The sequence below is a fragment of the Oncorhynchus mykiss genome, chromosome 15 (assembly GCF_013265735.2).
Source record: "Oncorhynchus mykiss isolate Arlee chromosome 15, USDA_OmykA_1.1, whole genome shotgun sequence".
In the NCBI taxonomy this organism is placed as follows: Eukaryota; Metazoa; Chordata; class Actinopteri; order Salmoniformes; family Salmonidae; genus Oncorhynchus; species Oncorhynchus mykiss.
Genome location: NC_048579.1, coordinates 81,305,660 through 81,321,026, shown reverse-complemented (window position 1 = coordinate 81,321,026; position 15,367 = coordinate 81,305,660). Strand labels below are relative to the sequence as shown.

The 15,367-nt window shown below is 41.1% G+C and overlaps 1 protein-coding gene across 1 annotated transcript in view; it reads right to left on the bottom strand.

The window, feature by feature from the left end:
• Window positions 1–15,367, bottom strand: part of LOC110518769 (epidermal growth factor receptor kinase substrate 8-like) — a 153,782-nt gene that overhangs the window by 37,883 nt on the left and 100,532 nt on the right. The window contains 5 exon segments of the mRNA XM_036945523.1: window positions 5,230–5,366; window positions 11,970–12,052; window positions 12,257–12,406; window positions 14,306–14,374; window positions 14,720–14,812. Of these exon segments, the coding sequence (XP_036801418.1) occupies window positions 5,230–5,366; window positions 11,970–12,052; window positions 12,257–12,406; window positions 14,306–14,374; window positions 14,720–14,812 (532 nt within the window).

Genomic DNA, 15,367 nt, shown 5'->3' with positions numbered 1-15,367 from the left:
AGTATCAGGTATAAAGGACCGGAGTCATTCAGTGTGTTTCAGTTCTGTACTAGGTATAAAGGACCGGAGTCATTCAGTGTGTTTCAGTTCTGTATCGGGTATAAAGGACCGGAGTCATTCAGTGTGTTTCAGTTCTGTATCAGGTATAAAGGACCGGAGTCATTCAGTGTGTTTCAGTTCTGTATCAGGTATAAAGGACCGTAGTCATTCAGTGTGTTTCAGTTCTGTATCAGGTATAAAGAACCGGAGTCATTCAGTGTTTCAGTTCTGTATCAGGTATAAAGGACCGGAGTCATTAAGTGTGTTTCAGTTCTGTATCGGGTATAAAGGACCGGAGTCATTCAGTGTGTTTCAGTTCTGTATCAGGTATAAAGGACCGTAGTCATTCAGTGTGTTTCAGTTCTGTATCAGGTATAAAGGACCGGAGTCATTCAGTGTGTTTCAGTTCTGTATCAGGTATAAAGGACCGGAGTCATTCAGTGTGTTTCAGTTCTGTATCAGGTATAAAGGACCGTAGTCATTCAGTGTGTTTCAGTTCTGTATCAGGTATAAAGGACCGGAGTCATTCAGTGTGTTTCAGTTCTGTATCAGGTATAAAGGACCGGAGTCATTAAGTGTGTTTCAGTTCTGTATCGGGTATAAAGGACCTGAGTCATTCAGTGTGTTTCAGTTCTGTATCAGGTATAAAGGACTGGAGTCATTCAGTGTGTTTCAGTTCAGTATCAGGTATAAAGGACCTGAGTCATTCAGTGTGTTTCAGTTCTGTATCAGGTATAAAGGACCTGAGTCATTCAGTGTGTTTCAGTTCTGTATCAGGTATAAAGGACTGGAGTCATTCAGTGTGTTTCAGTTCTGTATCAGGTATAAAGGACTGGAGTCATTCAGTGTGTTTCAGTTCTGTATCAGGTATAAAGGACCGGAGTCATTCAGTGTGTTTCAGTTCTGTGTCAGGTATAAAGGACCGGAGTCATTCAGTGTGTTTCAGTTCTGTACCAGGTACAAAGGACCGGAGTCATTCAGTGTGTTTCAGTTCTGTACCAGGTACAAAGGACCTTCAGTAATAATTATTTGTCATTAAGTAGTACTGTAAGCTGTTTGAGTTTAGTTGTTGTATTTGTTGTTGTTGTAGTTGTTGTTGTACTAGTTGTAGTTGTTGTAGTAGATGTTGTTGTAGTAGATGTTGTTGTTGTATTAGTTGTAGTTGTTGTAGATGTTGTTGTTGTAGATGTTGTTGTTGTTGTTGTAGTTGTTGTTGTTTTAGTTGTAGTTGTTGAAGTAGATGTTGTTATAGTTGTTGTTGTAGTAGATGTTGTTGTATTAGTTGTAGTTGTTGTAGTAGATGTTGTTGTATTAGTTGTAGTTGTTGTAGTAGATGTTGTAGATGTTGTTGTATTAGTTGTAGTTGTTGTAGTAGATGTTGTAGATGTTGTTGTATTAGTTGTAGTTGTTGTTGTATTAGTTGTAGTTGTTGTAGTAGATGTTGTTGTTGTTGTTGTTGTTGTTGTTGTATTTGTTATAGTTGTTGTTGTATTAGTTGTAGTTGTTGTAGTAGATGTTGTTGTTGTAGTAGATGTTGTTGTTGTAGTAGATGTTGTTGTTGTAGTAGATGTTGTTGTATTAGTTGTAGTTGTTGTAGTAGATGTTGTTGTATTAGTTGTAGTTGTTGTAGTAGATGTTATAGTTGTTGTTGTATTAGTTGTAGTTGTTGTTGTATTTGTTATAGTTGTTGTTGTATTAGTTGTAGTTGTTGTAGTAGATGTTGTTGTTGTAGTAGATGTTGTTGTTGTAGTAGATGTTGTTGTTGTTGTTGTTGTATTAGTTGTAGTTGTTGTAGTAGATGTTGTTGTTGTTGTTGTTGTATTAGTTGTAGTTGTTGTAGTAGATGTTGTTGTTGTAGTTGTTGTATTAGTTGTAGTTGTTGTAGTAGATGTTGTTGTTGTATTAGTTGTAGTTGTTGAAGTAGATGTTGTTGTTGTTGTTGTTGTATTAGTTGTAGTTGTTGTAGTAGATGTTGTTGTTGTTGTTGTTGTATTAGTTGTAGTTGTTGTAGTAGATGTTGTTGTTGTATTAGTTGTAGTTGTTGAAGTAGATGTTGTTGTTGTATTAGTTGTAGTTGTTGTAGTAGATGTTGTTGTTGTATTAGTTGTAGTTGTTGTTGTAGTTGTTGTTGTTGTAGTATTAGTTGTAGTTGTTGTAGTAGTTGTAGTTGTTGTAGTAGTTGTAGTTGTTGTAGTAGATGTTGTTGTTGTATTAGTTGTAGTTGTTGTAGTAGATGTTGTTGTTGTTGTTGTAGATGTTGTTGTTGTAGTTGTTGTATTAGTTGTAGTTGTTGTTGTAGATGTTGTTGTTGTAGTAGTTGTTGTTGTATTAGTTGTAGTTGTTGTAGTAGATGTTGTTGTTGTTGTTGTAGATGTTGTTGTTGTAGTTGTTGTATTAGTTGTAGTTGTTGTTGTAGATGTTGTTGTTGTAGTAGTTGTTGTTGTATTAGTTGTAGTTGTTGTAGTAGATGTTGTTGTTGTTGTTGTTGTAGTTGTTGTCTCTCTTCAAAAGGATAAAGGAAAAGCTCGTATTCCTGCTTCAGTTCCCGGAATATCATTTTCTTCTTAACCATGTGAAGATTTTTGTTGAGATAGTGATTTATTAGTATTTTTCTTTCATTCTAAATCAGAGGTAACTTTTGCTGAGTATGAGATTATCTCTACCCTAATGTACCCTCTTGGAGGCCTCCCAAATGATATCGGAGGTTGGCTTGCCTCTGCCCTCTTGGTCTACATTTGTAATGGTAAAGATTTGTATTTTTCATTTTTAATACATTTGGGGTCCAGAAGATGTGCTCTGTTCATTCTCTATGAACATACTGAAGTGATATTGAAACAGCCAATGGTTGTGCTGTACTCCGTGTACTCCGAGGGGATCAGACGTGTCAAGTAGCTCTCAGGAACCGGTAAGTATCACCATGTAAAGCCTTGTAGAGACAGTCAGTGGTTCAGTCTCACTACATCCCCTGGTTGAACCCCTAGAACAGCTCTATCTCTCACTACATCACCTGGTTGAACCCCTAGAACAGTTCTATCTCTCACTACATCACCTGGTTGAACCTCTAGAACAGCTCTATCTCTCAACTATCACCTGGTTGAACCCCTAGAACAGCACTATCTCTCAACTATCACCTGGTTGAAACCCTAGAACAGCTCTATCTCTCACTACATCCCCTGGTTGAACCCCTAGAACAGCTCTATCTCTCAACTATCACCTGGTTGAAACCCTAGAACAGCTCTATCTCTCACTACATCCCCTGGTTGAACCCCTAGAACAGCTCTATCTCTCACTACATCCCCTGGATGAACCCCTAGAACAGCACTTTCTCTCAACTATCACCTGGTTGAACCCCTAGAACAGCTCTATCTCTCAACTATCACCTGGTTGAACCCCTAGAACAGCTCTATCTCTCAACTATCACCTGGTTGAACCCCTAGAACAGCTCAATCTCACACTACATCACCTGGTTGAACCCCTAGAACAGCTCTATCTCTCAACTATCACCTGGTTGAACCCCTAGAACAGCTCTATCTCACACTACATCACCTGGTTGAACCCCTAGAACAGCTCTATCTCTCAACTATCACCTGGATGAACCCCTAGAACAGCTACATCTCTCAACTATCACCTGGTTGAACCCCTAGAACAGCTCAATCTCACACTACATCACCTGGTTGAACCCCTAGAACAGCTCAATCTCACACTACATCACCTGGTTGAACCCCTAGAACAGCTCTATCTCACACTACATCACCTGGTTGAAACCCTAGAACAGCTCTATCTCTCAACTATCACCTGGTTGAACCCCTAGAACAGCTCTATCTCTCAACTATCCCCTGGGTGAACCCCTAGAACAGCTCTATCTCTCACTACATCACCTGGTTGAACCCCTAGAACAGCTCTATCTCTCAACTATCACCTGGTTGAACCCCTAGAACAGCTCTATCTCTCAACTATCACCTGGTTGAACCCCTAGAACAGCTCTATCTCTCAACTATCACCTGGTTGAACCCCTAGAACAGCTCAATCTCACACTACATCACCTGGTTGAACCCCTAGAACAGCTCTATCTCTCAACTATCACCTGGTTGAACCCCTAGAACAGCTCTATCTCACACTACATCACCTGGTTGAACCCCTAGAACAGCTCTATCTCTCAACTATCACCTGGTTGAACCCCTAGAACAGCTCTATCTCTCAACTATCACCTGGTTGAACCCCTAGAACAGCTCAATCTCACACTACATCACCTGGTTGAACCCCTAGAACAGCTCTATCTCTCAACTATCACCTGGTTGAACCCCTAGAACAGCTCTATCTCACACTACATCACCTGGTTGAACCCCTAGAACAGCTCTATCTCTCAACTATCACCTGGTTGAACCCCTAGAACAGCTCTATCTCTCAACTATCACCTGGTTGAACCCCTAGAACAGCTCAATCTCACACTACATCACCTGGTTGAACCCCTAGAACAGCTCTATCTCTCAACTATCACCTGGTTGAACCCCTAGAACAGCTCTATCTCACACTACATCACCTGGTTGAACCCCTAGAACAGCTCTATCTCTCAACTATCACCTGGATGAACCCCTAGAACAGCTACATCTCTCAACTATCACCTGGTTGAACCCCTAGAACAGCTCAATCTCACACTACATCACCTGGTTGAACCCCTAGAACAGCTCAATCTCACACTACATCACCTGGTTGAACCCCTAGAACAGCTCTATCTCACACTACATCACCTGGTTGAAACCCTAGAACAGCTCTATCTCTCAACTATCACCTGGTTGAACCCCTAGAACAGCTCTATCTCTCAACTATCCCCTGGGTGAACCCCTAGAACAGCTCTATCTCTCACTACATCACCTGGTTGAACCCCTAGAACAGCTCTATCTCTCAACTATCACCTGGTTGAACCCCTAGAACAGCTCTATCTCTCAACTATCACCTGGTTGAACCCCTAGAACAGCTCTATCTCTCAACTATCACCTGGTTGAACCCCTAGAACAGCTCTATCTCTCACTACATCACCTGGTTGAACCTCTAGAACAGCTCTATCTCTCAACTAAGCTGTTGTTCAAGTCCATTCGTGTTGCCATATCATTGACTGCTGAGTGATATCCTGCTTATTAGAAGGCAGAACCTTCCAGACTCAGTAAGTCCCGGTAACATGTGTTTTCTTACAGTCCTGCTGCTCCGCCGCCCAGGCTGACCAGGCTGCCACACGACTCCTCACGTCCACCTGGGTGAGGGTGGCGGGGGGCTCGGGGGCGGGCGCCGCGGGGGGCGGCGGGATGACCCCGTCACTCTTCAGAATCATCCTATAGGAGTACGGGAAGAGGAGATAAGAGGCAGAGAGACAATCAGATACAGACCAGACACAGATTCAATTCACAGATACAAACAGAACCCCATAAAGCACTTATACAGACACAGCCATGGAATGGAAACCAGCCAATCACAACAACTACTTTAACAACTACAGAAACCCATACCAAGCCCAGTTTAATATTAAAACCTTCAGGATAAGAACCCATTCTAACAGAGCTCTATAAAGTAACAGAGCCCATTCTAACAGAGCTCTATAAAGTAACAGAACCCATTCTAACAGAGCCCTATAAAGTAACAGAACCCATTCTAACAGAGCTCTATAAAGTAACAGAACCCATTCTAACAGAGCTCTATAAAGTAACAGAACCCATTCTAACAGAGCTCTATAAAGTAACATAACCCAGAGCTCTATAAAGTAACAGAACCCAGAGACATATAAAGTAACAGAACACATAGACATATAAAGTAACAGAACCCATTCTAACAGAGCTCTATAAAGTAACAGAACCCATTCTAACAGAGCCCTATAAAGTAACAGAACCCATTCTAACAGAGCCCTATAAAGTAACAGAACCCATTCTAACAGAGCTCTATAAAGTAACAGAACCCATTCTAACAGAGCTCTATAAAGTAACAGAACCCATCCTAACAGAGCTCTATAAAGTAACAGAACTCATCCTAACAGAGCTCTATAAAGTAACAGAACCCATTCTAACAGAGCTCTATAAAGTAACAGAACCCATTCTAACAGAGCTCTATAAAGTAACAGAACCCATCCTAACAGAGCTCTATAAAGTAACAGAACCCATTCTAACAGAGCTCTATAAAGTAACAGAACCCATTCTAACAGAGCTCTATAAAGTAACAGAACCCATTCTAACAGAGCTCTATAAAGTAACAGAACCCATTCTAACAGAGCTCTATAAAGTAACAGAACCCATCCTAACAGAGCTCTATAAAGTAACAGAACCCATTCTAACAGAGCTCTATAAAGTAACAGAACCCATTCTAACAGAGCTCTATAAAGTAACAGAACCCATTCTAACAGAGCTCTATAAAGTAACAGAACCCATCCTAACAGAGCTCTATAAAGTAACAGAACCCATTCTAACAGAGCTCTATAAAGTAACAGAACCCATCCTAACAGAGCTCTATAAAGTAACAGAACCCATTCTAACAGAGCTCTATAAAGTAACAGAACCCAGAGACATATAAAGTAAGAACCCATCCTAACAGAGCTCTATAAAGTAACAGAACCCAGAGACATATAAAGTAACAGAACCCAGAGACATATAAAGTAACAGAACCCAGAGACATATAAAGTAACAGAACCCAGAGACATATAAAGCAACAGAACCCATTCTAACAGAGCCCTATAAAGTAACAGAACCCATTCTAACAGAGCTCTATAAAGTAACAGAACCCATTCTAACAGAGCTCTATAAAGTAACAGAACCCATCCTAACAGAGCTCTATAAAGTAACAGAACCCATCCTAACAGAGCTCTATGAAGTAACAGAACCCATCCTAACAGAGCTCTATAAAGTAACAGAACCCATCCTAACAGAGCTCTATAAAGTAACAGAACCCATTCTAACAGAGCTCTATAAAGTAACAGAACCCATTCTAGCAGAGCTCTATAAAGTAACAGAACCCATTCTAACAGAGCTCTATAAAGTAACAGAACCCATTCTAACAGAGCTCTATAAAGTAACAGAACCCATCCTAACAGAGCTCTATAAAGTAACAGAACCCATTCTAACAGAGCCCTATAAAGTAACAGAACCCATTCTAACAGAGCCCTATAAAGTAACAGAACCCATCCTAACAGAGCTCTATAAAGTAACAGAACCCATCCTAACAGAGCTCTATAAAGTAACAGAACCCATCCTAACAGAGCTCTATGAAGTAACAGAACCCATCCTAACAGAGCTCTATAAAGTAACAGAACCCATCCTAACAGAGCTCTATAAAGTAACAGAACCCATTCTAACAGAGCTCTATAAAGTAACAGAACCCATTCTAGCAGAGCTCTATAAAGTAACAGAACCCATTCTAACAGAGCTCTATAAAGTAACAGAACCCATTCTAACAGAGCTCTATAAAGTAACAGAACCCATCCTAACAGAGCTCTATAAAGTAACAGAACCCATTCTAACAGAGCTCTATAAAGTAACAGAACCCATTCTAGCAGAGCTCTATAAAGTAACAGAACCCATCCTAACAGAGCTCTATAAAGTAACAGAACCCATTCTAACAGAGCTCTATAAAGTAACAGAACCCATTCTAACAGAGCTCTATAAAGTAACAGAACCCATTCTAACAGAGCTCTATAAAGTAACAGAACCCATTCTAACAGAGCTCTATAAAGTAACAGAACCCAGAGACATATAAAGTAACAGAACCCATCCTAACAGAGCTCTATAAAGTAACAGAACCCAGAGACATATAAAGTAACAGAACCCAGAGACATATAAAGTAACAGAACCCAGAGACATATAAAGTAACAGAACCCAGAGACATATAAAGCAACAGAACCCATTCTAACAGAGCCCTATAAAGTAACAGAACCCATTCTAACAGAGCTCTATAAAGTAACAGAACCCATTCTAACAGAGCTCTATAAAGTAACAGAACCCATCCTAACAGAGCTCTATAAAGTAACAGAACCCATCCTAACAGAGCTCTATGAAGTAACAGAACCCATCCTAACAGAGCTCTATAAAGTAACAGAACCCATCCTAACAGAGCTCTATAAAGTAACAGAACCCATTCTAACAGAGCTCTATAAAGTAACAGAACCCATTCTAGCAGAGCTCTATAAAGTAACAGAACCCATTCTAACAGAGCTCTATAAAGTAACAGAACCCATTCTAACAGAGCTCTATAAAGTAACAGAACCCATCCTAACAGAGCTCTATAAAGTAACAGAACCCATTCTAACAGAGCCCTATAAAGTAACAGAACCCATTCTAACAGAGCCCTATAAAGTAACAGAACCCATCCTAACAGAGCTCTATAAAGTAACAGAACCCATCCTAACAGAGCTCTATAAAGTAACAGAACCCATCCTAACAGAGCTCTATGAAGTAACAGAACCCATCCTAACAGAGCTCTATAAAGTAACAGAACCCATCCTAACAGAGCTCTATAAAGTAACAGAACCCATTCTAACAGAGCTCTATAAAGTAACAGAACCCATTCTAGCAGAGCTCTATAAAGTAACAGAACCCATTCTAACAGAGCTCTATAAAGTAACAGAACCCATTCTAACAGAGCTCTATAAAGTAACAGAACCCATCCTAACAGAGCTCTATAAAGTAACAGAACCCATTCTAACAGAGCTCTATAAAGTAACAGAACCCATTCTAGCAGAGCTCTATAAAGTAACAGAACCCATCCTAACAGAGCTCTATAAAGTAACAGAACCCATTCTAACAGAGCTCTATAAAGTAACAGAACCCATTCTAACAGAGCTCTATAAAGTAACAGAACCCATTCTAACAGAGCTCTATAAAGTAACAGAACCCATTCTAACAGAGCTCTATAAAGTAACAGAACCCAGAGACATATAAAGTAACAGAACCCATCCTAACAGAGCTCTATAAAGTAACAGAACCCAGAGACATATAAAGTAACAGAACCCAGAGACATATAAAGTAACAGAACCCAGAGACATATAAAGTAACAGAACCCATTCTAACAGAGCCCTATAAAGTAACAGAACCCATTCTAACAGAGCTCTATAAAGTAACAGAACCCATTCTAACAGAGCTCTATAAAGTAACAGAACCCATCCTAACAGAGCTCTATAAAGTAACAGAACCCATCCTAACAGAGCTCTATGAAGTAACAGAACCCATCCTAACAGAGCTCTATAAAGTAACAGAACCCATCCTAACAGAGCTCTATAAAGTAACAGAACCCATTCTAACAGAGCTCTATAAAGTAACAGAACCCATTCTAGCAGAGCTCTATAAAGTAACAGAACCCATTCTAACAGAGCTCTATAAAGTAACAGAACCCATTCTAACAGAGCTCTATAAAGTAACAGAACCCATCCTAACAGAGCTCTATAAAGTAACAGAACCCATTCTAACAGAGCCCTATAAAGTAACAGAACCCATTCTAACAGAGCCCTATAAAGTAACAGAACCCATCCTAACAGAGCTCTATAAAGTAACAGAACCCATCCTAACAGAGCTCTATAAAGTAACAGAACCCATCCTAACAGAGCTCTATGAAGTAACAGAACCCATCCTAACAGAGCTCTATAAAGTAACAGAACCCATCCTAACAGAGCTCTATAAAGTAACAGAACCCATTCTAACAGAGCTCTATAAAGTAACAGAACCCATTCTAGCAGAGCTCTATAAAGTAACAGAACCCATTCTAACAGAGCTCTATAAAGTAACAGAACCCATTCTAACAGAGCTCTATAAAGTAACAGAACCCATTCTAACAGAGCTCTATAAAGTAACAGAACCCATCCTAACAGAGCTCTATAAAGTAACAGAACCCATTCTAACAGAGCTCTATAAAGTAACATAACCCATTCTAGCAGAGCTCTATAAAGTAACAGAACCCATCCTAACAGAGCTCTATAAAGTAACAGAACCCATTCTAACAGAGCTCTATAAAGTAACAGAACCCATTCTAACAGAGCTCTATAAAGTAACAGAACCCATTCTAACAGAGCTCTATAAAGTAACAGAACCCATTCTAACAGAGCTCTATAAAGTAACAGAACCCAGAGACATATAAAGTAACAGAACCCATCCTAACAGAGCTCTATAAAGTAACAGAACCCATTCTAACAGAGCTCTATAAAGTAACAGAACCCAGAGACATATAAAGTAACAGAACCCAGAGACATATAAAGTAACAGAACCCAGAGACATATAAAGTAACAGAACCCAGAGACATATAAAGTAACAGAACCCATTCTAAAAGAGCTCTATAAAGTAACAGAACCCATTCTAACAGAGCCCTATAAAGTAACAGAACCCATTCTAAAAGAGCTCTATAAAGTAACAGAACCCATTCTAGCAGAGCTCTATAAAGTAACAGAACCCATTCTAAAAGAGCTCTATAAAGTAACAGAACCCAGAGACATATAAAGTAACAGAACCCATTCTAACAGAGCTCTATAAAGTAACAGAACCCATTCTAGCAGAGCTCTATAAAGTAACAGAACCCATTCTAGCAGAGCTCTAAAAAGTAACAGAACCCATTCTAAAAGAGCTCTATAAAGTAACAGAACCCATTCTAAAAGAGCTCTATAAAATAACAGAACCCATTCTAACAGAGCCCTATAAAGTAACAGAACCCATTCTAACAGAGCCCTATAAAGTAACAGAACCCATCCTAACAGAGCCCTATAAATTAACAGAACCCATTCCTTCAGAGCCCTATAAAGTAACAGAACCCATCCTAACAGAGCTCTATAAAGTAACAGAACCCATTCTAACAGAGCTCTATAAAGTAACAGAACCCATTCTAGCAGAGCTCTATAAAGTAACAGAACCCATTCTAACAGAGCTCTATAAAGTAACAGAACCCATCCTAACAGAGCTCTATGAAGTAACAGAACCCATTCTAACAGAGCTCTATAAAGTAACAGAACCCATTCTAACAGAGCTCTATAAAGTAACAGAACCCATCCTAACAGAGCTCTATGAAGTAACAGAACCCATTCTAACAGAGCTCTATAAAGTAACAGAACCCATCCTAACAGAGCCCTATAAAGTAACAGAACCCATCCTAACAGAGCTCTATAAAGTAACAGAACCCATTCTAACAGAGCCCTATAAAGTAACAGAACCCATCCTAACAGAGCTCTATAAAGTAACAGAACCCATTCTAACAGAGCCCTATAAAGTAACAGAACCCATTATAACAGAGCTCTATAAAGTAACAGAACCCATCCTAACAGAGCTCTATGAAGTAACAGAACCCATTCTAACAGAGCTCTATAAAGTAACAGAACCCATCCTAACAGAGCCCTATAAAGTAACAGAACCCATCCTAACAGAGCTCTATAAAGTAACAGAACCCATTCTAACAGAGCCCTATAAAGTAACAGAACCCATTATAACAGAGCTCTATAAAGTAACAGAACCCATTCTAACAGAGCTCTATAAAGTAACAGAACCCAGAGCTCTATAAAGTAATCTAGTGTTTCTAGTCTCTACTACAGTACAGAGTCCATTCAGAGAGGACAGGTAGTTAGAGGTGTTTTAACCTAGTGTCTCTAGTCTCTACTACAGTACAGAGTCCAGTCAGAGAGGACAGGTAGTTAGAGGTGTTGTACCGTAGTGTTTCTAGTCTCTACTACAGTACAGAGTCCAGTCAGAGAGGACAGGTGGTTAGAGGTGTTTTAACCTAGTGTTTCTAGTCTCTACTACAGTACAGAGTCCAGTCAGAGACGACAGGTAGTTAGAGGTGTTTTAACCTAGTGTCTCTAGTCTCTACTACAGTACAGAGTCCAGTCAGAGAGGACAGGTAGTTAGAGGTGTTTTACCCTAGTGTCTCTAGTCTCTACTACAGTACAGAGTCCAGTCAGAGACGACAGGTAGTTAGAGGTGTTGTACCGTAGTGTTTCAGGTCTCTTCTTCACCTTGCCTCCCTTCTGATCCATCATGGCCCCCTCTATATCAGCCTGGATCAGGTTGGCCTGGAGGAGACAGACAGACAGACAGACAGACAGACAGACAGACATACAGAGAGAGAGAGAATACATCACTAACTGTGTGTGTGTGTGTGTGTGTGTGTGTGTGTGTGTGTGTGTGTGTGTGTGTGTGTGTGTGTGTGTGTGTGTGTGTGTGTGTGTGTGTGTGTGTGTGTGTGTGTGTGTGTGTGTGTGTGTGTGTGTGTCTACCTTGATGTCGTCACACTGGAACAGGTGCAGGTCTGGTTTGCCCTGGCCCGGCTCTTTACACACCAGAGCCAAGATGGAGTCGTAGTTGCAGGATGACATCACTGCCTGGCAGTGCATGATGGTCCCCAAGGGAAAGTTCTCCAACTCATTCTGAAACAATAACCAACAGGTCAGTTAACCAGCTTAAAAACTGTACTGAGGCCAGCCCTAACAAACAGGTCAGTTAACAGAACCAGATTAAAAACTGTACTGAGACCAGCCCTAACAAACAGGTCAGTTTACAGAACCAGATTAAAAACTGTACTGAGAACAGCCCTAACAAACAGGTCAGTTAACAGAACCAGATTAAAAACTGTACTGAGACCAGCCCTAACAAACAGGTCAGTTTACAGAAGCAGATTAAAACCTGTACTGAGACCAGCCCTAACAAACAGGTCAGTTAACAGAACCAGATTAAAACTTGTACTGAGACCAGTCCTAACAAACAGGTCAGTTAACAGAACCAGCTTAAAAACTGTACTGAGGCCAGCCCTTACAAACAGGTCAGTTAACAGAACCAGATTAAAAACTGTACTGAGGCCAGCCCTAACAAACAGAACCAGCTTAAAAACTATACTGAGGCCAGCCCTTACAAACAGGTTAGTGATCAGAACCAGCTTAAAAACTGTACTGAGACCAGCCCTAACAAACAGGTCAGTTAACAGAACCAGATTAAAACTTGTACTGAGACCAGTCCTAACAAACAGGTCAGTGATCAGAACCTGCTTAAAAACTTTACTGAGACCAGCCCTAACAAACAGGTCAGTGATCAGAACCAGCTTAAAAACTGTACTGAGACCAGCCCTAACAAACAGGTTAGTGAATATTCAGGTCATTAAGGAAGTTATGGTGTCACTGTGAACCAGAGGAAAGTTAAACAGAGCAGCCTCTTGTAGAAGGCCAGAACTATAGAGTACAGGTATTGAATACAGTTTATCCCGTTTTAAATTGTATCGATTATTTACGTTTTAAAATATCTAAAGTTGGATTAGGAAAGTTGTTTGAAATGTTTGGACAAAGTTTACAGTGAACTTATTAGATATTTTGTAGTCATGCTGGGCGAGTTGGAACCGGTGTTTTTCTGAATCAAACACTCTCCAAATAAATGGACATTTTGGAGACGACGGAATTAATAGAACAAAAGGACCGTTTGTGATGTTTCTGGGACATATTGGAGTGGCAGCAGAAGAAGATCTTCAAAGGTAAGGCATGAATTATATCGTTATTTCTGAGTTTTGTGTCTCGCCCTGCAGGTTGAAATATGATTGTCATGTGTTTGTTTGATGGGGTGGCTGTCCTCAGATAATCGCATGGTTTGCTTTCGCCATAAAGCCTTTTTGAAATCTGACACGGTGGCTAGATTAACGAAGAAGTTAAGCTTTAACTTGGTGTTAAGCTTTAATTTGGTGTATTGCCCTTGTGAATGTATGAAAGTTAAATATTTCTAATATTTATTTTTGGAATTTCGCGCTCTGCAATTTCACCGGATGTGGTCGAAATGTTCCGCTAGCGGAACCCCCAGCCGTAACAGGTTGATACACCTGCCGTTTCCCTGAGCATGGCAGGGCTGTTGTGTTTATACAGGACCTGCCGTTTCCCTGAGCATGGCAGGGCTGTTGTGTTTATACAGGACCTGCCGTTTCCCTGAGCATGGCAGAGCTGTTGTGTTTATTCAGGACCTGCCGTTTCCCTGAGCATGGCAGGGCTGTTGTGTTTATACAGGACCCCCCACCTAGAGTCAACATTACAACACGTGGGCACGGTCATGGGGGTACGGAGCGCCATTTGGCCTCTGCATGCCTCAGGAGGCTCCACAACGGCGTCACCTTCCATACACCACCTCCAACCACATTTTCAGGTCAAGCATAAATGGGCTTTTAGAGATCCACTAGCCAAGATGACTTTCAGTAATTCCCTGATATGATATCCCTGGTCTAGCCAGTAGGTCCCATGATACCCCTGTCCAGTGTATCAGAGCTGGTTCTTCAGACGGCATTCCTGCTCACCCACCTTGGTCTCTGGGTCGATGAGGCTGACTGTCTTCTCCTCCACCTGCAGCAACATGTCCTGGGTCCATACCTAATATCAAACCAATAGGAACACATTGGATCTGTACAGCAGATACCTGATATCAAACCAATAGGAACACATTGGATCTGTACAGCAGATACCTAATATCAAACCAATAGGAACACATTGGATCTGTACAGCAGATACCTGATATCAAACCAATAGGAACACATTGGATCTGTACAGCAGATACCTGATATCAAACCAATAGGAACACATTGGATCTGTACAGCAGATACCTGATATCAAACCAATAGGAACACATTGGATCTGTACAGCAGATACCTAATATCAAACCAATAGGAACACATTGGATCTGTACAGCAGATACCATAAATGTGTCCTGTGCTTCACCTTCCCCTTGGCATCCAGCAGGCGGAGCTTCCTGATTCCATCCTCAGTGTTGATCATGGCTTCCTTCCTGTCCAGAACAAATGTGGTCAGGTGCTGAGAGGAGAGAGGAGAGGGTTGGAACACGGATAGGATAGGAGAGATGGGAGAGGGTTTGGGACACAGGGGGATAGAAGAGATGGGAGAGGGTTTGAGACAGAGGGGATAGGAGAGATTAGAGAGGGTTTGGGACGCAGAGGGGATAGGAGAGATGGGAGAGGGTTTGAGACACATAGGGGATAGGAGAGATTAGAGAGGGTTTGGGACGCAGAGGGGATAGGAGAGATGGGAGAGGGTTTGGGACGCAGAGGGGATAGAAGAGATGGGAGAGGGATTGAGACAGAGGGGATAGAAGAGATGGGAGAGGGTTTGGGACACAGGGGGGATAGGAGAGATGGGAGAGGGTTTGGGACACAGATTAGTAACAATCTGTACCCTACCACTAACACATTGTGAATGTACGGTAGTAGACTGACCTCAACATGGTACTGTGGGGTGTTAGTCACGCTGTATGTACGGTAGTAGACTGACCTCAACATGGTACTGTGGGGTGTTAGTCACGCTGTATGTACGGTAGTAGACTGACCTCAACATGGTGGTAGTCACGCTGTA